The following is a 26,798-nucleotide window of genomic DNA, read 5'->3' as shown; positions in this document are numbered from 1 at the left end:
CTTTCCCTGAAAGTCTTTGCTGATCCGACTTGAGACTGAAATAATTCAAGATGGCTGTCTCAGGTGAGTAAATTACTCTGGAGCAAATATGCAAAGCGAGTCTCGCTAACGCGTAGGGTAGTTTGCACGGATAGTAACCGCAGGTGTGAGTAACCGTAAGTTATAACGCTGAGAAATATGTTAAGGCGGGGCTTTTTACTTTTCTACACAGTGGTTGGCCAGCATTAGCAACAACAGCTAGTTAGCAGCTAGGCGTCTAATCCCTTTCCGCCTAATGAAAACAGCATTCCCTTCTTCAGTACGAAAAATAGTACCTGACAGGACTTATGGGTCTATATATAGCCAGTATTGTATTACTCGAAAACGCACTTTAATTAAATGTTGACTAATATCATGATATATTGAGTGAGCTAAAAGTGAATGGCCTGTGTTGCTTTAAAAGAGCAGATCACTCTTAGCTAAACGCCAGCCAGCTCATCTTGACTGCAGGCTGTTGCACATTTCTGTGGTTACTCTATCTAGATGGGAGGTGTTTGTGTAAAACATCTGTATCATTTTCTCTCGCCCCCTGCGCTTGTGCTGCATTTGTAACATGAATTACAGGGGAGTTAAAATTGCCTTCCACTTGCATTTAAACAAGGACTGGTTATTGAGAGTTGTTTAGGTGTCTTCCTGGGGTTGTTGGTGTTGATCAAGCAGTACGTACAGTTGGAATTGTGACTGCCACCTTGCAGGCTTGTATAAACTGAATTCAAACTGCAGTCTGACTGGAATGTGAAAGATATCTAAGTGGGTGTGAAATGTATATTTGATTATTTTTTACATGCTGTTTTACTTTCTTTAGTGTAGTTGTACAGCACAAGACTGTATTTTAAGTTTTGCAGAGTGCTTCCTGCATCTTGTAACCTTAAGCCACAAGGAAAAAAGACTGTATACTTCATTAAATACCATAAAATGTGCAAGCTAAAAGACTTAAATTCAAAGTTTGATGGCCTTAAGGCTTAAATTACTGGTCTTTAATTATAGACCATAATGTTAAAATGTGTTTGAATGACATCAGTAGATTCCTTTAGTTGGGGTGTTATGGATCAACTGGAGATCGTGTTGAAGGTGCACACATTAATTCTAATCCAATACACTGTTTGTCAAATTCTGCAAATATCTCCTCACAGTCTGCTAGCTGTCTATTCTGTGGGTGGGCTGAAAAAACATCTAGTATTTGTACACAGCCCTGGCTCTGTAAATGGGACAAAAACAAAGTGGATCAGACTGATCCACACAACACTACTCCAGCCAATCAGCAACAGGGGGTGGTTCTTGCACGTGAACAGGATGGGGGCAGAGCGAGAGGGAAATTAATTAGAAAAGCAATGGCAGGGGGCCTGGGTAGCTTAGCAAGTATTGACTCTGACTACCACCCCTGGAGTCACGAGTTCCAATCCAGGGTGTGCTGAGTGACTCTAGCCAGGTCTCCTAAGCAACCAAATTTGCCCGGTTGCTAGAGTCACATGGGGTAACCTCCTTGTGGTCACGATTAGTGGTTCTCGCTCTCAGTGGGGCATGTGGTAAGTTGTGCATGGCTCGCAGAGAGTAGCATGAGCCTCCACATGCAGAGTCTCTGCGGAGTCATGCACAACGAGCCACGTGATAAAATGCGCAAATTGACTTTCTCAGAAACGGAGGCAACTGAGACTTATCCTCTGCCACCCGGATTGAGGTAACCGTGCCACCACGAGGACCTACTAATTAGTGGGAATTGGGCATTCCAAATTGGGAGAAAAGGGGATAAAAAAAGAAAAGCGACGGCAAATCTGGCTGTTGCGAACTTTCTAAACTCTTTCTAAAAAGGAGGACAAATGGCTGAGAAACAGACCAAGAGAAAAAGGTCAGACGAATATAAACTAAAAAAGGATTATGATAAGTCGAGGGCTAGGAGCCGCATCAACGTCGGCGAGGCTTTTCAGTGGTGGAGAGATCTCCGAAATGTAAAAGGAATGAATTTGCGTGCATGAATTTGGGGGGACGGAGCTTCCAAAGGAGCACTGAAGGGAGGGGTGTGTTTGTTTTGGCAGTTGAGTTTGAATATCAACAGTTTTTCTCAGGAATCACTGAGTGCACCTTTGACTGGGGATGTGCTTGCACAAGAATAATTTTACTTGCAATTTCAGCAGATTCGTTCAATGTGAATTGCCAAGGAGCCAAGAAAAGGCGTTTTACACATCATAAAAAATGTTGGTATCATTATTAACCCACTTTGTATGATCAATGTCTGTTCCAGTGAATTTGACACAGTTTAAGAGCAATTTTAACATCGTTTCAAAGGGTAACATGGTTACCCATGTTAACGTGGGACATTGGTTTGTATGGGAACTGCCGATTACATTTGTCAGAGTAGTAAATCGCATGTGGAAGTCTTTTATTTGCAACACTAAATCATCACAGGCTTATGTGTCAACAATAGGCCTATACTCTTAAATTGCTTATATATATAAAAAGCAATAGTTTGAATGTTGAATGTCATATGTTTGACTACACATGACACTGCCAAAAGATGATCTTTCAGAACAGTGCAATATTGGTAACGTTTTACAATAAGGTTTCATTTGTTAACATTAGTTAACAACAGTTAACATGAACTAACAATGAACAGTACTTATTAAGCATTTATTAATCTTAGTTAATTTCAACATGTACTAATACATTTTTTAAATCAAAAGTTGTATTAGTTAACATTAGTTAATGCACTATGAACTAACAATGAACAATTGTATTTTTATTAACTAACATTAACAAAGGTTAATAAATGATGTAACAAATAAATAGTTAATAATTTATTCATGATACCTAATGCATTTACTAATGTTAACAAATGGTACCTTATTGTAAAGTGTTACCGCAAATTTTTTGGTGGAGAGCAAGTACAAAGGCCAAATTGACCAATGGGTAAGAATAAATGGTACGCTTTGAAAGCATGAGAAAGTTCTTCAGAAACATAATTATTTTGTTTATTTGGCAAAATCATAAGAATCTTAAATCTTAAAATTGTTTTCCCCTCAATAATTCAACCATTCTCAGAAAATTCTGAGTATACTGTAATTACTGGCTGTTAGATTCAGTTTCAATTTTGATAATCTATTTAAAACAATATAATAAATTGTGTCTGTGCATGGGATTTAAAAACATTTTTCAATAGACCTGTTAAAAATACATCATAATCTGCAGCAGAGCTTCAAATTTGTCCTGATTGATCAGGACTTGAACCGGGTTGCAATGTTTACTGCCCGTATGACAGTGTCCCATCTATAATTATTCATACACTTTTTATATTTAATGGTCTGAGAAAGTTCCTCAAACTATTAGTTCATCAAGCTATTATTCATTATAAAAAATAAAAGCAATTGAAAATATATTATTGACACATCAGTATATGATGCTTTAGTGTTGCAAATAAAAGAATTCAACATGCAATTTACTGCTCTGACAAATGTAATCGCCAGTTTCCATTCAAACCAATGCCCCACATTATGGGCAAACATGTTACCCTGTGAAACGGTTAAAATCGCTCTTAAACAGTCAAATTCATTAGAACAGACATAGATGAAAAACATCTTTTGTTTACTCCTTGACAGTTCACGTTAAATAAATCTGTTGAAAAGGCAAGTTCAATTATTTACATGCATATACACATCCCCAGTTAACATGGTCCCCAGTTGATCCATAACAGGGGCAGTTCCTTCAACATGTGTTTCATATTGGTTGGGTTAGTTTACCAGTGCAGAAACTGGTCCATGTGTTTATTTAGCCACTTTACGTTCCACTGATGTATGGTTTCTAGTTATCAGCTTGCTTATTGTGAGTTCTAGCAGAGTAACAGTAAGTTATGTGCTCTGCTTTGTGGTGGATTCTGGCTGTTATGTTGTGCCACAGCCATTTAAAGCAAGTCTTAAACTTGTCATTGATGTGACAAACCCCTGATCAGTCTATTAAAATTGTGAGTTTTAGAGAGAGCAATTTGAAGTGTGTAATTTATTTAAATATTTTCATTCAATAGTTGACATTAAGCTTCAAAACTTTCATCCAGCACTGAGATTGATCTTTTTCTTTTCTTTTTCTTTTTTTTTTATATCATTAATAAATACCAAGCTCTCAGTATGTTTTTTTTCTTTGGCAAAGAATCCCTTGGTGCGTGCACACACACCAGTGGTGATCTAAATATATCTATAAAGTTTGTCTGAATTTGTCAGGTACACTACTCGCACCTATAGCGACCTTCGTATCCGCCCTGTCTCGGTGTGTGTTTGTGTGCTTATCTTGTACAAGAAATGCTTCAGTGCTCTGGAACCTTGAGAAACAGTTACTTTATTAAGGGAGTAATTGTGCAAAACAAGTGAACACATGTGCTAAGACCTTCAAAAAAAGATTCTCTACCAGCATCTAACAATTCATATCCTAGATAATCTTGCATCTCAGCAAGCAACAACAAATTGAAGATAAAATATGCAATGTTTGATTTAAGAAAAATGTCAAATTCAAATAGAGGGGCCTGGGTAGCTCAGTGAGTATTGACACTGACTACCACCCCTGGAGTCGCTAGTGACTCCAGCCAGGTCTCCTAAGCAACCAAATTGGCCCGGTTGCTAGGGAGGGTAGAGTCACATGGGGTAACCTCCTCATGGTCACGATTAGTGGTTCTCACTCTCAATGGGGCATGTGGTAAGTTGTGCGTGGATTGCGGAGAGTAGCATGAGCCTCCACATGCAGAGTCTCCGCGGTGTCATGCACAACAAGCCACGTGATAAGATGCGCGGATTGACGGTCTCAGAAGCGGAGGCAACTGAGACTTGTCCTCTGCCACCCGGATTGAGGCGCATAACTGCGCCACCATGAGGACCTACTAAAGTAGTGGGAATTGGGCATTTCAAATTGGGAGAAAAGGGGATAAAAAATTAATTAATTAAAATTCAAATAGATTCAGCATCAACCAGCTTTATTTCTTGCGCTCTGAGTGATTAGATCTGTCTGTCAGTGGGGTCCAAAAGCTTGAGACTGCTAGTGAAAATGCTTTTATTTTGCAAACCTTTTCATCACAAATGATGTTATCAGCATAATAAATAGTTGAAAGCATGATTTGAGATTATCCCATAGCATTATGATTAATTTGTGACATTTCTCTATGTCATGTCATTTCTTTATTTTAAACTTAAATAAAAATATAAACTTTCAGTCTATTTCCAGGTTTAAATGGAGGGTCACAAACTAGGTTTCTAAGTTATCTTTGTCCCTAATGCACTATTTTTCATATCAGGCTCCAGGTGAGGGCTTCTTCCTGTTTTGCCCTGGTGTGTGAATCTTTCTTGCGACTGACTGGGTCTCAGTGCTGCCAGACCTTTACTGCCCCTACGGAGACATCATGTCCTCCACCTCCTCCTGTTCCTCCTCGGGGGAAACCAGCCCGGAAGATATACCCCGAGGTGGGGGCACCATCCGTGTCTACCTCCCCAACAAGCAGCGGACGGTGGTAAGGGTTCCATGAACAAACACTCATTCAGTGTCTCATTCATTGGAGCCTGTTATGCAATGTTTGAAATGTCTACAAACTCCTTGGGCTGCTTTTCATTTTATTCTTCTAAAAGTTTTGAACAACTTCTGTTTAAATGTGCAATCTGTAATTTTTTTAGTAATTATTTCTAAGAAATAAATAGTATTTTTGAAAAATCTGTCTTAAAATCAGATGAAGACTCTAGTCATAACTAAAAAAAGCTTTTTTATTGTACATGGAATTGGGTGTACCCTCATGGCCATCGGCACTGCCATGTTTAGATCACATGACTTGCCAGCACTTTATTTATTCTATTATTTATTTGATCGAAGAAATAATACAATGTTACTTCCTGTATTTGATTAAAATGTGATTTAAAAAAAAACTTTTTCAATGCTTTACTCGCACAAAACTTTGAACAAAGCCTGAGTCATGAAATGTTAAGTTTGACTTTTTATTATTATTATTTATTATTAATTTCAGGACGTATGTAAAATAGTCCTTTCATTCTAAAACTTAAAAAGTACCGTTCATTAAAGAGTAAAATGATCCTTTGAGGATGGAGTGGGACAAAAAATCAGTCCAGCAGAGGGCAGTGGTGACACCAGAATAGAAATACTAATAATTCTGCCCATCTTATCTTATAAACACATAATTATGTTAGATACATATCCTTGTACTGTCACTGAATAAATTAAGTATTTTGAATTAATATTGTAAGTTTTAAAATGGTTTTAAAGTTAAAATTGTTAATTTCTAAAGTATTCTTTTCAAAAATACATTTTCAGTGGTAGTGTAAGCCAGCAAAATAATGTTTGCCATAATATACATTTACTGGTGAAATCAGACATTACATTTGGCATTATCAGGACCCGTAGCATTATTATACATATATTTAGCATTATATACAGTTTAATAAAAAAAAAAAAAAAAAGAAACCCGGCACACTTTGACCTCTGAGGCATCAGTGTGACATCCATGAAAGCTGCACGATTGATTATCGATGTGTATGTTCCAAGGTTACTAAACCGCAAAGCACAGTTTAATCTAAATGATTGTGCTCCCTTTCTTCATTGCAGTCGGTTTGATTGACATGGATGCGCGCATGCGCATGCTTGCTCAGTGAAGTTTAGAGGAGACTTGCTTGTGGTGAAGACAGACAGTTTTGTAGAAAATGGAAATGTGCCTGATTTTGAATTCATAACATGTATACATTATAGGGGTGGGCGATATGACCAAAATCTTATATCACGATCACGAAAACCAATACAAATTGGTTAACATAATAAATAACCATATTGTAATGCCTATTTTTGGAAATAGTCAGTGAAATAAATACTTTTTAAATGAAAACGACTTCCTCTTACATAATTTTCTCTTTATTTAGTACTTGACAAAGTAAAAAAACAAAAAAAAAACACTCAGTTTTAAATCAGCCTTACCATAATACTCAATTTCACATTATATCACATTTTAGTCTATGTTGTTAACCAGTTTTATTATAAACTTTTCTCAAGAAACTGAATATCTTTTCAAAGCAAAGTAACAAAGAATATATTACATAATTTTAGTAGAAAATACACAACGAAAATAACACGTCTTGCAGAAAATAAATATAAAATATATTTATAAACACTTCTTGCAAAAAAAAAAAAAAAAAAAGACAATTTATTGTGGAGTGCATCTTTTGGCTTTCATTTTATTCTTTAGAGTGCTTCATTTTAAGCTGTTAAAACAGATTGTTTGTATTACCACAAGTGATTATCGTCGTACGACAGTTTGCAGATGAAATGTTTCTAATCTGTATCAGCTTTTTGGAACCAGGTGTCGCACCTGTTTTAACAACAAGCTCTCCTTTATTTTAACTTTTGATCACATCAGCAAAAATTCATCAAATGATGGAGACTTACAGATGTGCGGTGTAGTCAAGCGCACCTCGACATGTTAAAGAGATGATCCAGGTGTCCGGATCACAGTGACGCTGTCCTGGCAGAGTGTGTCAGTTAGATCACGGTGGACTTCTGCATCCTCCGCTGTAGAGTGCTCAGAACTGGCCCGCAAAATCAGAATTGCAAAGAGTCAGCCACGAGTTTGTTGGCGTGTTTGCACCGTTGCCTGATCTGCATAAGTCCTTTAGTGAATCTGGCATTAAACCAGCGTGGGCAAATAACCGGCGACTTCATTCCCCGCTCAAGCCTGGTTTCAGTTTCATGTGAAGCATGCCCACTGATAGATAAGTTTTTTTTAATGGCATCGATAATCAAAAACATTGGCTTTTGCATGATACTGTATCCACAAGGATAGTCAGTATCAAGTCAAAGACTGCCATCGTATTGTCCAAACAAAAAAACTTGTTTTTTTCATGACCTGTATGTAATGATTTGTCTTTGTGTACTTGTCTTTTTATGAGTGTCTGTTGATACGGATACTATGTGACCATGTGTTCAGGTAAACGTTCGGCATGGGCAGACTGTCTATGACAGTCTAGACAAAGCCCTGAAAGTCAGAGGCCTGAGCCAGGATTGCTGTGCTGTCTTTCGACTTCTTGAAGGGTAAGTGACTCCCAAATGAGACCATCAACCAAGGTGACAAAACAGCTCTTTTTCAGGACAGTTTGATGCTTATATATTTTTTTTTTGTTTTTGTTTTTTTTTTGTCCAGCCGTAAAAGGCTTACGGAATGGAACACTGACATCACACCCCTTGTAGGGGAGGAACTTCTGGTAGAAGTGCTGGATGATGTTCCCCTTACAATGCACAACTTCGTAAGTGTACTTGCGCAACAAAATCACAGTCTGCATGTGGGAAGCTCAGTTCTTTATTGAGGGCCTCTTTGGATTTTCTTTGGAACTGTGCATGTACTGGAAAATATGTAAGGTTAATGCAGCAGGTAATCTGTGTATATGATATCTGTGGTATGTGTGTGTGAGAATACTGTCATGTACAATTTACATTTCATTGTTAAAATTATATCTGTTGGAGCTTTGAGTTAAAGGGATAATTCACCCAAAAAATGTCAGTTCTGTCATTTACTGACCCTTATGTTGTTCCAAACCCGTATGACTGTTTGGTGTATCACAAAAGGAGAGGCTCGTTGACACCCTCAGCCACCATTCACTTTCTTTGTGTGAAATAAGATGCTATGAAAGTGAATAGTGACTGAAACTAACATCCTGTCTAACATCTCCTTTTGTGTTCCACGGAAGAAAATCAGCCAAACAGGTTTGGAACTAAATAAGGATGAACTACCTTCAGGTAAACTCTCCATTTAACAATAATATACAATGTGCCAATCAGCATCACCTTTAAATTATATATTCTTGTTTTGACAGGTTCGTAAAACATTCTTCAAGTTAGCATACTGTGACTTTTGCCACAAGTTCTTGTTCAACGGCTTCAGGTGTCAGACATGTGGGTATAAATTCCACCAGCACTGCAGCAGTAAAGTACCTACTGTATGTTTGGACATGGATACCATGACAAAACGGTGTGTGTTTCAAAACTATGCATGTGAAGTCTTGCATTAAAGGTGCACTCAGTAATTTTTTCCCTATTAAAACATTTTACTCCTAAAGAAATTAATTGTAAGTTTGAAACATTAGTATAACAGGGTACCCGTGGGTCCTTAAAAAGTCTTACATTTACTTTTTTAAATGTAAGGCCATAAAAAGTCTTAAATATCTTAAATTACAAGAAGTCTTACATTTTGTTCGCTGAGGTCTTACACTTTGGGGCGTAAATGGAGACGCTTAAAACAGCAGAATCTGGCGGGCCTGGGTAGGTCAGCAAGTAAAGACGCTGACTACCACACCTGGAGTCGCAAGTTCGAACCCAGGGCCTGCTGAGTGACTCCAGTCAGGCTTCCTAAGCTGCCAGTTGGCCCGGTTCCTAGGGTGGGTAGAATCACGCTGGGTTAACCTCCTCATGGTCGCTATAATGTGGTTCTCGCTCTTGGTGGGGCACGTGGTGAGTTGTGTGTGGATGCCGCGGAGAATAGTGTGAAGCCTCCACATGCGCTACATCTCCGCGGTAACGTGCTCAACAAGCCACGTGATAAGATGCACGGATTGACTGTCTCAGATGCGGAGGCAACTGAGATTTGTCCTCCGCCACCCGGAATGAGGCGAGTCACTACGCCACCACGAGGACCTAGAGCGCATTGGGAATTGGGCATGCCAAATTGGGGAGAAAAGGGGAGGAAATCACAAAACAAAAAAACAGCAGAATCTGCGCGAGTCATAATCCTCTCTCTCGTGCATTTAGCAGCTGACGCTTGAGTTTAGTGTGAACGCGTGCAGGGAAGTGCATTTTTTACTGAATTTACGATGTAACATGTATAAACCTTCATAAACCCGTTAATCAGAAATGCAAATGGCGTTATTCTGCATCTCTGTAAGCGAGAGATGTGCTAACACTGTCACTCCAGCTTATAATCGACAAAGCTGTCAACGTTGCAATTTGTAAGCGCGCAAGGTAGGAGCGGTCTTTTCGCGCCTTTCAAATCGTGGCGCTGCCTTATTTTACATTACCTTTGACAATAATTGTAAAGCTAACGGAACTACTCAGCTGCAGAGTTACACCTGTTATATCTCTCATACCCATCTCTCTAGATCTGAAATATACAGGTATTTTCTCTTCCATCTGGATCGGTCAATTAATTTTTTTTTTTTTAAATAATATACAAAACAATAATATATTTATATACATATTAAAATATTAATAATCTACATAATATGAAAATATATTATCTATATTTAATATTTAGTATATAATCTGTTTTCAATATACATCATAACTAATTATGCAACAGTTTTCTTTCATAATTTAATCTGTTAACATTTTCAATACATATTGTCAAATTTATACGGCCATTTTTAAGGTAATGACTTTTACTTGAGATATTTCACACAAAAATGAAAATTGTCATCACTTACCTTCATGCTGTTGCAAACCTGTATGACTTTCTTATTTCAGTGGATATCAAAAGGAGATATGAGGGAGTTTCAGTCACCATTCACTTTCACTGAATGAAAAGCAAGATGCAATGACAGTGAATGGTGACTGAGACTAATCATTTTACTTAACCTCTCCTTTTTTGTTCCACGGCAGAGAAAAATTCATACAGACTCAAGGGTGAGCAGTGATGACAGAAATTTCATTTTTAAATGAACTGCCATTTAACTACCTGTTAAAGTATTTGTTAAAGTTATCTGCCAAGAAAAAATATATAAATGTTATTCAGCACATGCTAGACCTTATTCACCGCAGCGCCATATTTAATTTTTGACGAGAATGACAATGAGGCTGTGAGCTATAGACATACACTATCTTCAATGGGCTGTACTGCAATTTAAAATGTTTTTGGATCATTCCACAGACAAAACAATGGAAAAATATCTTCAAGGACACTCAGTAGACAAAAAACTCCAGACAACATGAGTTGTGGAAAATCATATGGGATCTAGGAGCTTTATACAGCTTTATACCGTGCATGCCATTGAAGAGATGGTATGTCTATCCCTCACAGCCTCATTCCCATTCCCATTAAAAATCAAACATGGGGCTACTGTGAATAAGGTCTATAGACCAATCCTCTTGTTTACCAATATGTCAGCGCATGCACAGTAAGTGGTGGCAGAAAGCCCGCTGACTGTTGTGTTAGGTTTGACAGATTAGATGATTAAACAAATGTATGACACAAAACCATCATAAATACAAACATATTCTTATAATGAAACAAGTTAATAACAAACATGTAATCATGTTCGCTATAAAATTTTGCTGCAGAGTTGTGAGTTGAAATGATCTCCTTAGTCCAGTCAGCTCTGTTGATGGCTTGAAGCCATGAGTGCCTGCAGGATTTCATCTGAGGGTACACACAGAAATCTGCCTTGTTCAGTCTTATATCTAGGGGAGTCCGGGGGCATGCTCCCCCGGGAGAATTGTTTGGCAAAAGTAACACCAAAGCATTCAATTCTGGTGACTTTGAGAAAGGATTTTGTTTTTCTCGAGTATGAGATTGGCTAAAGCATTTCTTCCAGTAACCATTCAGAACAGACGTGTCACCACAATGAATAGAGCAGATCGCAGGTGTCTAGAGATGCGTTTTTATCAATTGAAGTTCTTTTTTTAACTTAAAGCGGCTTCTAAAAATGCAGCACTCCCATGAGAAATCCTAAAAACACAGTGAAACGTGACGCAGTTGTCAAAAGACATCCATCTAGCGAATGTTTACGTGGAAAACGATTGAAAAACAGCATGAGCGGACGCAAAAACACGTTCAGTTTGAACAGCCCCTTATTCACATGGCACAGCACTAGCTGAAGTTACCTCTCAAAAAGACAGCCTTTTGTCTCAGTTTATTGTAGGTAAATTTCCACTGTGTTCAGGGCTGTTTGTTCTGTGTTCATCAATATCCCGATACTGTTTTACTGTGTGAGAAACCGCTCCAAATGACTCAGTGAGAGAGTGCTCTGGACGAATTGTACTGAATCACAAATCGATTCAGACAGTTTTGTAAGCCCGTTTGGTCAATTTACTGAAAAGAACCGACTCAAAAGAATTATTCACTCGCAAATTGGTCATCGCTAGTTCTTTTAAACAGACAACAGATGTACGGGACACATTTCATGATTGGTGAAATATTCTGAGAGTAAATATTTCTCATGTCAGTCGGAGTGCTCATGGTACGCACAGTGCGTACGGCCATACAGCTGCAGGCCTCACTGCTTGAAGCCACAGTGGTCAACGAGAGCCCTCAGAATCATTTTTCAATAACGTAATCCGATAAAAGTTTACTTTTTACGCATGGTTTTTGCCACCTTCCGTGTTTGACATAAGCAGTGACGTTGCCAAAGCATTTGTCTATTGCGTCACGTCTTGCTGGAAAGCAAGTGACTAAAGAGAAGGGTCACAATATAGGCTACATACTTTAGGCTACATGCATTCTTAATTAATTCATTTAGAGTTTTAATATTGTATTAACTTATTTAAAAAAAAAAAAAGAAACACATAAATGTACAGTAAAATATAAAAAACATGTCCAGAGACCTCCAATTAGCCTCAGTGGTTTTGTATTTACCTGCTAATGAATTATTTGTGTTTTTTATTTCATTGCGAATATGGTCTTACATTTTTCTTTTATTTGCCTTTAAAAAGTCTTAAATTTCATTCCTTCGAACCTGCAGAAACCCGGTATAAAATCATGGCCATTCACATGAGATGAGGACTCTAGTCATATCATTAACCTTATAAAATCTGTTTTATTCTACATGGGGAGGGGCGCCATCATGGGGGCTGCCATTTTAGAATCACATGATCAGCTGAATACTACTTGCTTAATCCAGGGAGCCGTCTTGTTATTGGACACTTTCACTCTTGGATTAAATTAATCATGGCTGATCTTGAAAAGTGAATTTCTACAATGGCATCTGTAACTGAAAACTTGATTTTCAGTGATGCTGAATCTACACCACTAGATGTCATTGTAAGTCCAAGATGACACAAACAAACAGTTACTGAGTGCACCTTTAAGTGTGTGCGTTTGCCATCAATTACGTGACTGAACTGGTGTTTGTGTCTCTCAGGTGTGGTCCTAGTACCTGCACAGAAGACTACCCTCAAATACCAATTTTGATAATGTCGGACGCCAATTCCATATCACAGAGTGACCTTGCCTTAACCTCAGATCCTCCTGGGTACATTATAACTTCACTTATAGAGAAATACATGTTCTTTTTGTAACCCCAAGTATAAATTGGAGCCACTTGTTCTCATTATCAAAATTAAAATGTTTTCTCGTCTTAGAGGAGGCCTGCTGTCCCCCGGCTCTCCCTCCTTCTGTTTCCTCATGCGAGGGGAGGACGGTCAGTCTCTCCAGAGACATCGCTCCACCTCAACCCCAAACGTCCACATGGTCAGCACTCTGGATCCTGGAGCTGCAGGCCTCATGGAGGTTAGAGATGGGACTAGAGATACATCATATCCAAACACATTACTGTCTTGTTTTGGTGTCTTAGGATCAGGGTTCCCACGGTCTTGTAAAACCAGAAATATCAGGGAATTTTAAAGTAGTGATTTCAAGGCCTGGAATTTGGTCCTGGAAATTAATAACATCAAAAAAATCATGGTAATTTCTATAGTGAATAGAAATGTGTCTAGGTATGCTCTGTTTTAAAATACTTGCTCTTTGTGAGCACAATCTCTGTTTTTTTTTTATCCTCATCCAGTAGTCACGAAGAACTTAGGAACCCTACTGGCTATATCAAAATATATAAGTATAATGCCCTCTGTATAAGTGGTGGTATTAGCTTGGTCATGAAGTACCAAAAGAGAAGAACGTTAGTTTGTAAAATATGACTTTGGAGTTTCTGAATGCCTCTTAATCACCTCTTCATCTTCACATTTATTTATTCATTTATTTTTTTTCACTCTCATTCAGGAGCCATTAAAAATCAGCACAATGGGTGAGTGTGTTTCTTTTTGTTTAGTTTTCCTCTTTGTTTAGCAATGTTTGGCCATCGCTCATATGAGCACATTCATTTTTTGCACACACCCACATTACACTATGTACATTGTTCCCTTGCCCATCACTGATTAAATTTACACATCTTCATGTGCAAGAGCCATGTGTATGAAGTGGCCTTTAATACCTACTGTTGTCCACAGGACCAGAGTCCTCTCCCAAGCCTTCCACTAGCCCACCCCACCTAGGATCACCAGGTAGAAGACCCCCCAAATCCCCTTCTGAGCCCAAGGAACGAAAGCCATCATCATCTGATGATAAAAAGAAAGTGGTGTGTGCTTTTATTTGATGGAAACCTCAAATGATTCTGCTTAGAATATTAGAGGTTTCTGGTGTTTGAATCAGCTTTTTTATTGAATTTTGTTGCTGGTTTTCAGCACCGTGGAGGTTACAGAGACTCCAGTTACTACTGGGAGGTGCACTCACGGGAGGTGAACATGTTAAAGAGGATTGGGGCAGGCTCATTTGGGACTGTCTTTAAAGGCAAGTGGCACGGAGATGTGGCTGTCAAGATTCTTAAAGTGACAGAGCCCACACCAGAGCAACTACAAGCCTTTAAAAATGAGATGCAGGTTTTACGGTGAGTAGCCGAAGCTCCAGATGTTTGTTAACGGCACCAAAGCCTGTTTATGATAAAAGATAGTTAGTCATAGCATTAGTCAAGGATTCCATGTTCATGGAAAACCTGGCAATATTTGTTTTTGTGTTTTCCAGTGCTGGAAAGTCATAAACATTAATAACATTTAAAAGTGATTTCAAAATGTCAAAGTGTGTATGTACAGTATATACAGTAAACAGCATAAATGAGTACACCCTCTCTGATCATAAGGATATATTTCTATTTCTAAATGATTACTATTACAGTTCATGCGAAGATGACAAAATTGAAATGTATTAAACATATACTTAATAACAAAATAGAACAATTTATCAAAATCTGTAAAATAATGAAATTAGGCAGCTTTGCTTAAGTAAAGGGTTGCAAAAATGAGCACACATAAATTCAAATAGTGTGCAATATTTTAGTACTTGGAAAGTCCTTCATAACTTTTAAATACTTCTCTGACCCTTCTTGACATCAAGTGTACAAGTTCATGACATATTGTCACGTCTATTCCGTTCAACTCGTGGAGGATGACGTTCTTGAGTACTCTAATGTTTAATGGGAAGTGATGCTCGACTTGCACCCCACAGGAGCTCAAATGGGGTTGATGTTGGGTGACATACAGTTGAAGTCAGATGTGTACATACACCTTAGCCAAATACATTTAAACTCAGTTTTTCACAATTCCTGACATTTAATCATAGAAAACATTCCCTGTTTTAGGTCAATTAGGATCACTACTTTATTCTAAGAATGTGAAATGTCAGAATAATAGTAGAGAGAATGATTTATTTCATTATATATTTCATTACATTCCCAGTGGGTCAGAAGTTTACATACACTTCGTTAGTATTTGGTAGCATTGCCTTTAAATTGTTTAACTTGGGTCAAATGTTTTGGGTAGTCTTCCACAAGCTTCTCACAATACGTTGCTGGAATTTCGGCCCATTCCTCCAGATAGAACTGGTGTAATGGAGTCAGGTTTGTAGGCCTTTTTGCTCGCATAAGCTTTTTCAGTTCTGCCCCCAAATTTTCTATCGGATTGAGGTCAGGGCTTTGTGATGGCCACTCCAATACCTTGACTTTGTTGTCCTTAAGCCATTTTGCCACAGCTTTGGAGGTATGCTTGGGGTCATTGTCCATTTGGAAGACCCATTTGTGACCAAGCTTTAAGTTCCTGGCAGATGTCTTGAGATGTTGCTTCAATATATCCACTTAATTTTCATTCCTCATGATGTCATCTATTTTGTGAAGTGCACCAGTCCCTCCTGCAGCAAAGCACCCCCACAACATGATGCTGCCACCCCCATGCTTCAAGCTTGGGATGGTGTTCTTCGGCTTGCAAGCCTCACCCTTTTTCCTCCAAACATAATGATGGTCATTATGACCAAACAGTTCAATTATTCTTTCATCAGACCAGAGGACATTTATCTAAAAAGTAAGATCTTTGTCCCCATGTGCACTTGCAAACTGTAGTCTGGTGGTTTTGGAGCAGTGGCAACTTCCTTGCTGAGCAGCCTTTCAGGTTATGTCAATATAGGAATACTTGTCTACCTGTTTCCTCCAGCATCTTCACAAGGTTCTTTGCTGTTGTTCTGGGATTGATTTGCACTTTTCTCTAGGAGACAGAATGTGTCTCCTTCCTGAGCGGTATGATGGCTGTGTGGTCCCATGGTGTTTATACTTGCGTACTATTGTTTGTACAGATGAACGTGGTACCTTTGGGCATTTGGAAATTGCTCCCAAGGATGAACCAGACTTGTGGAGGTCCACAAATTTTTTCTGAGGTCTTAGCTGATTTCTTTTAATTTTCCCATGATGTCAAGCAAAGAGGCACTAAGTTTGAAGATAGGCCTTAAAATACATCCACAGGTACTCCTCCAATTGACTCCAATTAGACTATCAGGAGCTAATTGCCTAAAGGTTAACTTATTGTATGTAAACTTCTGACCCACTGGAATTGTTACGCACAATAAAAGTGAAACAATCTGTCTGTAAACAATTGATAGAAATTTACTCATGTCATGCACAAAGTAGATGTCCTAAACTACTTGCCAAAACTACAGTTTGCTAATATGAAATATGTGGAGTGGTTAAAAAATGAGTTTTAATGACTTCAACCTAAGTGTATGTAAATTTCTGACTTCAGCTGTGTGTGTGTGTGTGTGTGTATATATATATATATATATATATATATATATATATATATATATATATATATATACACACACACACACACACACACACACACACACACACACACACACACACACACACACACACACGATCAGCCACAACATTAAAACCACCTACCTAATATTGTGGAGGTCCCCCTCTTGCCGCCAAAACAGTGCCAACCTGCATATCAGAATAGCATTCTGAGATGCTATTCTTCTCACCACAATTGTACAGAGCGGTTATCTGAGTTACCGTTGACTTTGACAGATTGAACCAGTCTGGCCATTCTCTGTTGACCTCTCTCATCAACAAGGCAGTTCTGCGGATGGAAACACCTTGCTGAACTGACAAAGTCTATGGTAACTCAGATAACTGCTCTGTACAATTGTGGTGAGAAGAATAGCATCTCAGAATGCTATTCTGAGATGCGGTTTGGCGCTCTTTTGGCTGCACGAAGGGGACCTACACGATATTAGGCAGGTGGTTTTAATGTTGTGGCTGATCGGTGTGTGTGTATATATATATATGTATGTATATGTATATATATATATATATATATATATATATATATATATATATATATATATATATATATATGTTATGCTCTGTTATTAAGTATTTCATCAGCTAAATATTGGTCGCAAGCTATGGTGATTTGTTAATGATTTGTTCTTTGAGTTGATTCTTTTCACTGAAATAGTCAAACTGATTGGTTCTAAATGGTTTATTAACGAATCTGTCTGAATTTAAATTATACAAAAATAATTCTTCCTGTTCAGCATAACTAATTTTGTACTCCTCAGAAAAACACGTCACGTCAACATACTGCTGTTCATGGGCTTTATGACGAAGCCTAATTTTGCCATTATCACACAGTGGTGTGAAGGCAGCAGCCTGTATCGCCACCTTCATGTTACCGAGACCAAGTTTGACACCATGCGGCGTATCGACGTTGCTCGCCAGACTGCACAGGGCATGGAGTAAGAATTTCAATACTTTTTCTCTTCATAGACAACTTGGTTATCTGGATCTCAGTTCTTCAGGATGGCCCATTATTCTTGTAACAAATTTGCTTAATGCCCTCTTTGTTCAGTTCACAAGACACACAGGAAAGTAACATGCTCCCTTAGCTCAACTCCACTAATGATATGTGATTATACTTTCTATTAATAATGCTTGGAATGTAAAGCACATAGGAGTTTTCATCCAATTCCAGTAACTATGTTGTATAAATAATATGCTGCTTTTTTTGTCTTGAACAGTTATCTTCACGCCAAGAATATAATTCATCGGGACTTGAAATCTAATAGTATCCTTTCTTGCCTGTACTATGAGACAGATCTGTTTCATGAATACCAAGCTAGACTAGATGTTCTGCTCATTCTCTGCCAGCAGATAGCATCATTACTAAACTCAGTAAATAAAAAAGAAAAAAAAAAAAAGAAACGTCCTCTCACTTTCAACTGCTTTTATTTTTCAGCAAACTTAACATGTGTAAATATTTGTACGAACATAAAAGATTCAACAACTAAGACATAAACTGAACAAGTTTCACGGACATGTGACTAACAGAAATGGAATAATGTGTCCCTGAACAAGTAACAGTCAGTATCTGGTGTGGCCATCAGCTGCATTAAGTACTGCAGTGCATCTTCTCCTCATGGACTGCAGCAGATTTGCCAGTTCTTGCTGTGAGATGTTACTCCACACTTCCACCAAGGCACTTGCAAGTTCCCAGACATTTCTGGGGGGGAATGGCCCTAGCCCTCACCCTCCGATCCAACAGGTCCCAGATGTGCTCAGTGGGATTTCCTGTCTTGCAGGAAATCATGCACAGAACGTGCAGTATGGCTGGTGGCATTGTCATGCTGGAGGGTCAATGGAAGGGTATCTCAGTCCAGCCTCTCTCAGCCTGTTGCGGACAGTCTGAGCACTGATGGAGGGATTGTGTGTTCCTGGTGTAACTCGGGCAGTTGTTGTTGCCATCCTGTACCTGTCCCGCAGGTGTTGTTACACATGGCCTGCCACTGTGAGGACGATCAACTGTCCTTCCTGTCTCCCTGTAGCGCTGTCTTAGGCGTCTCACAGTACGGACAATGCAGTTTATTGCCCTGGCCACATCTGCAGTCCTCATGCCTCCATGCAGCATGCCTAAGGCACGTTCACGCAGATGAGCAGGGACTCTGCGCATCTTTCTTTTGGTGTTTTTCAGAGTCAGTAGAAAGGTCTCTTTAGTGTCCTAAGTTTTTATAACTGTACCTTAATTGCCTACCGTCTGTAAGCTGTTAGTGTCTTAACGACCGCTCCACAGGTGCATGTTCATTAATTGTTTATGGTTCATTGAACAAGCATGGAAAACATTGTTTAAACCCTTTCCAATAAAGATCTGTAAAGATATTTGGATTTTTACAAAATTATCTTTAAAATACAGTGTCCTGAAAAAGGGACGTTTCTTTTTTGCTGAGTTTACATCCTCAATTTCATTGTTGATTGATTGGCTCCTGCCTGTTGTGGGATTATTTGGGGAAAAGAGTTGGCTCTTTTTTTATTTTCTTTTTTTGGACCAAAATATGTTTTGGAAGGATTTGGATATGTATTCTCCTCCTGAGTCCCGACTTATAATTTATTTGTTCTAGATCCACTGATGGATATTTTAGCATATGTTTTAGCTTAAAATAATGTACGGTGGCTTGATAGTACTTAATTCTGCCAAGCTAGCCTGAATGTCTCCACATCTCCCAAAAATTATAAAAATAAATAAAAAAAAATCTGCACAGTTATAGGTTTTTGCTTTGCCTGGATTATGATAATGCATTCCTCCTAGCGATGATGCCCTAAATACTTAGTCTTATATTAAAACTTTTGAAAGCTGTGTTCTGGATATTACTTCTGAGCTCAATTGTCAGATATCTTCCTGCATGAAGGGTGGACGGTAAAGATTGGTGACTTTGGGCTAGCCACAGTGAAGTCTCGCTGGAGTGGCTCACAGCAGGTTGAACAGCCCAGTGGCTCCATCCTGTGGATGGTAAGTAGTCAGATAAGCTAACTGAGCACCCCATTTTTGACTATGAAACCTATAGTGGTAGCTTGTATGGTGGGTATTTGTTTAAGTAATTACCCTTTCGTTGTTGGGACAGTGTCAAGGCTGGATTTAACATGATCACACAAAGCTCTGCTGTTGTTTGTCAGGCCCCTGAGGTGATCAGAATGCAAGACCCTAACCCATACACCTTTCAGTCAGATGTATATGGCTATGGAGTGGTGCTTTATGAACTTATGTCTGGGACTTTGCCCTATACAAATATCAGCAACCGGGATCAGGTCAGACACACACTATCTCTTTGCCATTTTTCAGCCACATATGATGTAAAATGTACATTTTGTTTTTATTGAAGTCAGTATATTTAAAATTTAAGCTGCTGTTTTTAAAATGTGCTTTACTATTATTTTAAGTTATTCTCCTCCTTCAGATTATTTTCATGGTGGGTCGTGGGTACTTGTCCCCAGACCTCAGTAAACTGTATAGTAACTGCCCTAAATCAATGAAGAGGCTCATCATCGACTGTCTGAAATTCAAACGGGATGAACGGCCTCTCTTTCCACAGGTGAGTGTTAGAGAGAGATTAACAGAATTAGATAAGATGTTTTTTTTATGACCAAAACCAATATTGATTATTTAATATTTAAGTGTCTGGTAACCGATAGGCAGAAATTATTTTTAATTTCTGCTCTTTGACAGGATAACTAAATAATAAAAACATGAATGTTTTAATAATAAAAACAATAACTATTATTTTTACAAGAAAAGTCAGTTATGACAATGGAATGTTTCTAAACAGTGATTTGGAATGAGATTTTGCCATTTATCAGTAGATTTCATATTAAGGAACTGTTAACCATTTAAAGGGATAATTCACCCAAAAATTCTCTCTTCATTTACTCACACTCATGCCATCCTAGTTGTGTATGACTTTGTTCTGCTGAACACACATGAAGATTTTTAGAAGAATATTTCAGGTCTGTTTGTCCTTAAAATGCAAGTAAATGGTGACCGGAACTTTGATGCTCTAAAAATCACAAAGGCAACATAAAAGTCATCTATACAACTCCAGTGGTTTAATCCATGTCTTCAGAAGTGTTATGATAGGTGTGGGAGAGAAACAGATCAGTATTTATGTCCTTTTTTACTATCAATCTCCACTTTTACTTTCATATTCATTCACATTTTGATTATGGTAAAAAAAGACTTAAATATTTATCTGTTTCTTACCCACACCTATCATATTATATCTAAAGACATAGATTAAACCACTGGAGTCATATGGATTACTTTTATGTGGCTTTATGTGATATTTGGAGCATCAAAGGTCTGGTCACCATTCACTTGCATTTTAAGGACCAACAGAGCTGAGATATTCTTCTAAAAATCTTCATTTGTGTACAGCAGAAAAAAGAAAGTTTCACATCTGGGATGGCATGAGGGTGAGTAAGTGATGAGAGTGAACTATCCCTTTCCTTTTTGAGTGAACTATCCCTTTAAGTAGAAAAGCGTACATATTGTTAAAAAAAAAATATCAGTCAAACCGATTATCTCTCTTGTAAGAATACATTTAGATAAAAATTTTTCTGTATCTCAGTGAGAATGTGATCTCTCCATTTTGTAGTCATTCCAAGCAGATGTTAAAGATTGTTAAAGCAACAGCCTCTCACGTTTCATGCTTGCTTCTATATCCCCTGATGTTGCACAGATCTTGGTGGGCATCGAACAGGTCCAGGATTTGTTGCCAAAAATCGAACGGAGTGCCTCTGAGCCCTCTCTACACCGTGCTGTACACGCAGAGGATCTGAATCCACTTCTCCTTCATACCACGCGCCTCATGCCTCTGTGAGACTCCCGGAGATGCTCCACTCTTTTTCCAAATGCTGTGTATCATCATTTGAAGCATGGAATCCCTAGTTCCTCTGATTCTTCCACACATTCCTGAGAGCACCTGAACTACTGCATTGGTCCCACATGTACTCGAACACACATACTCCACATTTATCGGCTCATTTAGCGCAATCCTACATCTCCCCTTTATGTTTCTGGAATTATCTCCAGGCTGCTCTAGTGTAGAATGGCAGACTGCAGAATTCTTTGACTAGCTGCTTTCAAACACGGACATCTGAAATAAACCGTGCTCTTACTACACTTATTGGATTTGGAAATCCAAGATTCATATCTGCGATGCATCAGCACAATCTTAATAACCTCATTTTTTTAGGTGTATTTCAAAATGTGTTATGATTGTGCTTGCAAGTTACCTTTTTTTTTTTACTTGGAAATAACAGAAGCATTGAATTTGTTTCATAGAACCAGCAAACTTCTGCATGGAGATTTTTTTTTTTTTCTTCTTCCTGTTCCCTTTGCTTGAACAATTTTGTTTTTAATTGATCAGCATTAGAAAACTGTGATGGCTCTGTTCATCTGTCTCGGTCACTCTTTGCTCAAAGTGACATAACAGATTGGTTTGCAGTCAGTTGCTCAATTCATGGTTATGTAATCATGTATGTTCAATCCAAATCATACGCCTGTTGTAGTTATTATTATTATTATTATTATTATTATTATTATCTTTTACTTTATTATTGTTATTTTTTAAATTCTGTTATCTTTCATTTCTTGTCCAGATGGAAAACAACTAGAGGGTGACAGATAATGTTGGATGTACATGTGACTGGTGCCCTTAAAGTGATAGTTCACACTAAAAAATGTTTAATTCTGTCATCAGTCACTCACCCTCATGTTTTCCCAAACCAGTTTAATTTTCTTTCTTCCACTGAGCACAAAAGGAGATACTAGACAGAATGACAGCCTCAGTCACCATTCACTTTTATTGTACAGAAAAAAAAAGATGCAATAAAAGTGGAAGGCGAATGAGGCTGTCAGTCCCTCATTTTGTGTTCCAAGGAAGAAAGATGGTTTGGAACAACATGAGGGTGAGTAAATGAGGACCAAACTTTCATTTTTGGATTAACCATCCCTTTAAAAATTGTGCTGTGCATGTGATGTTTTCACCATCACTTCTCAATTGCTGATCTTTTACTTTTGGGCTTGTGCTGCCATTTGGTCAGCTTTATATTGTAAAGCTTAAAGAAATTTCGAGAAAATGGTGCAGATCCTGCCAGTGAAATGACAGAATCATGTTGGTATCCTCATAATGCATAGGTGCACTTCCTGAAGTGATGGGGGAAGAAAAAATTTAGCATGATATTTTCTTTTGTTAGTTTGAAATGAGTACATGTTGCTCTCTGGATTTATAAATGAAGATTGTTTACTATGTTTCTTTTAAAATGTTGCATCTTACAACTGGGTAACCATTCACAATCTAAGCTGAAGTGGGTCATGATGACCAAAACCAGGACTGGTCAACTCATACTGACACTTCATCTCAGTCTGGCTTGTGGGCTAATGCACCGTTATCATATGGCAATGTTAAACTGATTGACAGTACTGCCCACTGTCGTTGAATGTTTCTAAAGTAGACCTTGCACAGAGAAATGTAACTGATTTTGGCCATGGACCTGCATGCAGATAGTCATGAGCAATAGTTTGGAAGAAAAAAAATGACACTTCACCTTTAAGAGGCAGAATGCTTCAATGTGAATATACTGTCTCCTATCCCTGCTTAATATGCAGAGAACTATTAGAGACAAACCGTTTGTAGGTTGACTTCCTGTAGAAGTAGTCTTAAGAACTCCTGGCTCTGTGGTGCTTTTAAAACATTGTTTGTTTGACCCGACAGCAACATTGGCTCAACCGATTTGGGCAGAACTACCAGTTTTTTAAAATAATTTAAGATGTGGAGTGTTTGGGAAAACCTGTTTGGAGACGGTCATTTATTTTTGCAATTCCTTTTGGTGCCACTAGTGGCACAGAAGTAACAGCACCTTTAAGGTGGAGTTATGGTTGATTTGCTCAATGTTATGCTCTCAAGCAATGTTTGAGGAATGGACTCTAAAACACTTAAATTAGGCTGCTAACTTTAGAATCGCTACTGACCACTGGTTAACCATGCCTCTTACCAGTTGCAGTGTTTTGAGATTGATCAAACTAATGATGCTCTTCATCCACAGCAATGGCTTGTTTTGTTTTAGAATTTTGTATCGGCAGGAAGAATCCCTGCAGGAAAATCCAGCTTAAGCTGGTAGCTGTGTTTTGGAACATGGAAGCTGGTCCAAACTGGTAATCGGCTGGTCCTTAGCTGGTCGAGCAGCAACCATGTTCCAAAAACCAGCTTGACTGCCTTGAGCTGGTATGACCAGCTGGTAGCTGGTCTAAGCTGGTCTCCCAGCTTGGACCAGCTAATGACCAGCTTGGATCAGCTACCATGTCTCACAGCACTTTGTTTGGATGTAATTGCTTCAGAAGTGACAGTGTAGGATGAGAAATTCTTGGGTTGGTGGCCTCTTATGTCCTCAGAACAAAGCGGCTGCTAAACTCACAGATGTTTTTCAAGTTTCTGATGCTATGGGCTCAGTTGTCGTGAATGAACTTTACAAAGAAGGCCAGTTCATCAATACTTAGTTCTGTAAACTCAAAAGTATCTCTTTGTGAAACTCATTCTGTTTCATAGCAATATTAAAGTTCCCTTTTTTCCCAGTTTAGCTGGTTTCATTACGACTGATTGAAACCTTCAACGATTGGGCCTTATGTGTCCTACATTCTCGACCATTACATTTTAATGGAGTCTTAATGTGTTTAACTTATTGATTTAGTTGTACTAAATGCAGAGCTTTGGTTCTTACCAAGCAATATTTGAATGGGGGCTGGGTACCCCATTGAGCTGTACTCAAATATGATTCCTATGAATGATTCTCTGGGGGATACAGTGTCTGTTGTGATGATGGGATATGAAAGATGGTGTTATGTCCCCTGACTGTTGTTTTGGACACATCTGGCTGTCTAAAATATATTTCTATTTTCTTATACAATTCCTCTGTTATTACATTTAAAACAGGGTGAGTATGTAGAAGTGTTTCTGGGCGCTCATAGATGAATGACGATGTGGTACTCCAAATATTGTTTTTGTTTTCTTAAGAAACCAATTGTAATAATATTATTCAGTACAAAAGGCAATAATTGACATGGTTATTATGCATTTTGTTAGTGACACTATATACTCGTTATTCATAAAGTTTGAAAAAGCAAGACTAACAGTTTATTTTTGCAAGGGTTTGGATGTACAGCTAGTTCTGTCGACATGTATGATACAATAGTTTAAAAGCTATTAATGAATCATGGTTTCAAACCAACAGCCTTGTTATTTTTGTGTGTCTTGAAACCTCTATAAATATTACTACAAATAAGACTTTGTAAAACATTTCTTAAAAACATCAGCACTGATCAAGGAATGGTTTCTTCCACCGAATGCTAACCTTACCAATTGTATGAGAAACTGTTTTAAAAAACTGGTCCTAGATCATTACAACAGTAACTTTTGCCAATTCTGGATATCTGTAGCACAGCTTGAATGGCTTTAATGTATTTCTAGATAAATTTGGTACTTGGAGAAAGAAAGAAAATTATTAAGAAATAAGACTGTTACTGCAAGCACAAAAGAAAAACTTGAGCAATCACTTGCACATGTAATGGTTCAGTAATGGAGAAAACATTTAATGATTAGAGGATTTACACTGATTAGCCACAGCCTCACTGGGTGTTTTTGGCACCATTCTGAGTAGACTCTAAAGACTTGTGCGTGAAAATCACAGGAGATCAGCAGTTACAGAAATACTCAAACCAGCACGTCTGGCAGCAACAGTCATCCATGCAATTATCTAATCAGCCAGTCGTGTGGCTGCAGTGCATAAAATCATGCAAATATGGGTCAGGAGCTTCAGTTAATGTTCACATCAACCATCAGAATGGGGAAAAAAAAAATTTGATCTCAGTGATTTGTACCGTGGCATGATTGTTGGTGCCAGATGGGCTATTTTGAGTATTTCTGTAACTGTTGAGCTCATGGAATTTTCATGCACAACAGTCTATAGAATTTACTCCGAATGGTGCCAAAAACATCCAGTGAGCGGCAGTTCTGCGGACAGAATTGCCTTGTTGATGAGAGAGGTCAACAGAGAATGGCCAGACTAGTTCAAACTGACAAAGTCTCAGATAACTGCTCTGTAAAACTGTGGTGAGAAGTATAGCATCTCCGAATGCTATTCTGAGATGCGGGTTGGTGCTGTTTTTGCACCATATTAGGCAGGTTGTTTTAATGTTGTAGCTGATCGGTGTATGTAATAGAGAAAACATTTAATGATTAGAGGATTTATAACTTTCTAAGCAACTTTTTAAAATGTTATTACAACATCGCTTTTTTTATGTCATTAGGCTTAATTTATGTGGTGCATTGATTAATTTGGTGTAATGAAAAACATTAATAGGCTTCTATAATTCCATACCCTGGATCAGGCAAATAAATAATTTTCTTTATTTTACCCTATATCTTTTAAGCAGCTGTTTTGCTCAAAGCACACATTATATTGGTCTTGTTGTCAGCTGCTCTGCAGATGGCCAAAGTACAACTTTTATGTAGTTTCCATAAAGCACAATGTAAGATAATCCGTATACATCCAGTTTTCTGCTTATGCATGAGGGCATAAATGCAAAAGGGTGAAACATTAGATCAGTGTACAAGCCACCATTTTTCAGAGCATAAAATCTAATGAATGATCAATTTTGTTTTAAAGAAATAGTTTTGGATATTTTTGGTGAATTGCAATAATGTGTGTATAGTTAAGAGGTCTATGGGTGTTTGCGAAAAATTTTATATTCTGCCATGTACAGTTATTTTATTTAGTTAAATATTACCTTAAATTGTTTTTTGTTTTGTTTTTTTGTGTGTGTGTGTGTGATGTTTAAAGAGCAAAATTATTTTAAAACATGTAAAGGAAAATCTTTTTTGGGGAGGG

At 38.1% G+C, this 26,798-nt stretch overlaps 1 protein-coding gene across 1 annotated transcript; it reads left to right on the top strand.

The window, feature by feature from the left end:
- Nucleotides 1-26,798, top strand: LOC127436698 (serine/threonine-protein kinase A-Raf-like). The gene is made up of 16 exons (XM_051691006.1): nt 1-63; nt 5,306-5,518; nt 7,988-8,091; nt 8,201-8,303; nt 8,871-9,025; nt 13,125-13,235; nt 13,345-13,492; nt 13,979-14,003; nt 14,206-14,333; nt 14,440-14,642; nt 17,648-17,824; nt 18,107-18,153; nt 19,751-19,869; nt 20,034-20,165; nt 20,315-20,449; nt 21,593-26,798. The coding sequence occupies exons 2-16, from the start codon at nt 5,411-5,413 to the stop codon at nt 21,731-21,733; spliced, it is 1,836 nt and encodes a 611-aa protein (XP_051546966.1). The 5' UTR covers nt 1-63; nt 5,306-5,410; the 3' UTR covers nt 21,734-26,798.

Source organism: Myxocyprinus asiaticus, chromosome 4 (genome assembly GCF_019703515.2).
Source record: "Myxocyprinus asiaticus isolate MX2 ecotype Aquarium Trade chromosome 4, UBuf_Myxa_2, whole genome shotgun sequence".
Classification (NCBI taxonomy): domain Eukaryota; kingdom Metazoa; phylum Chordata; class Actinopteri; order Cypriniformes; family Catostomidae; genus Myxocyprinus; species Myxocyprinus asiaticus.
This window is presented reverse-complemented; position numbering and strand designations above follow the sequence as displayed.

Coding starts and splice junctions, on each gene's coding strand:
- LOC127436698 (XM_051691006.1), top strand. CDS start 5,411: ATGTCCTCCACCTCCTCCTGTTCCTCCTCGGGGGAAACCAGCCCGGAA. Junction 8,092..8,200: donor GTCTTTCGACTTCTTGAAGG/GTAAGTGACTCC, acceptor TTTTTTGTCCAG/CCGTAAAAGGCTTACGGAAT. Junction 20,166..20,314: donor ATATCAGCAACCGGGATCAG/GTCAGACACACA, acceptor CTCCTCCTTCAG/ATTATTTTCATGGTGGGTCG.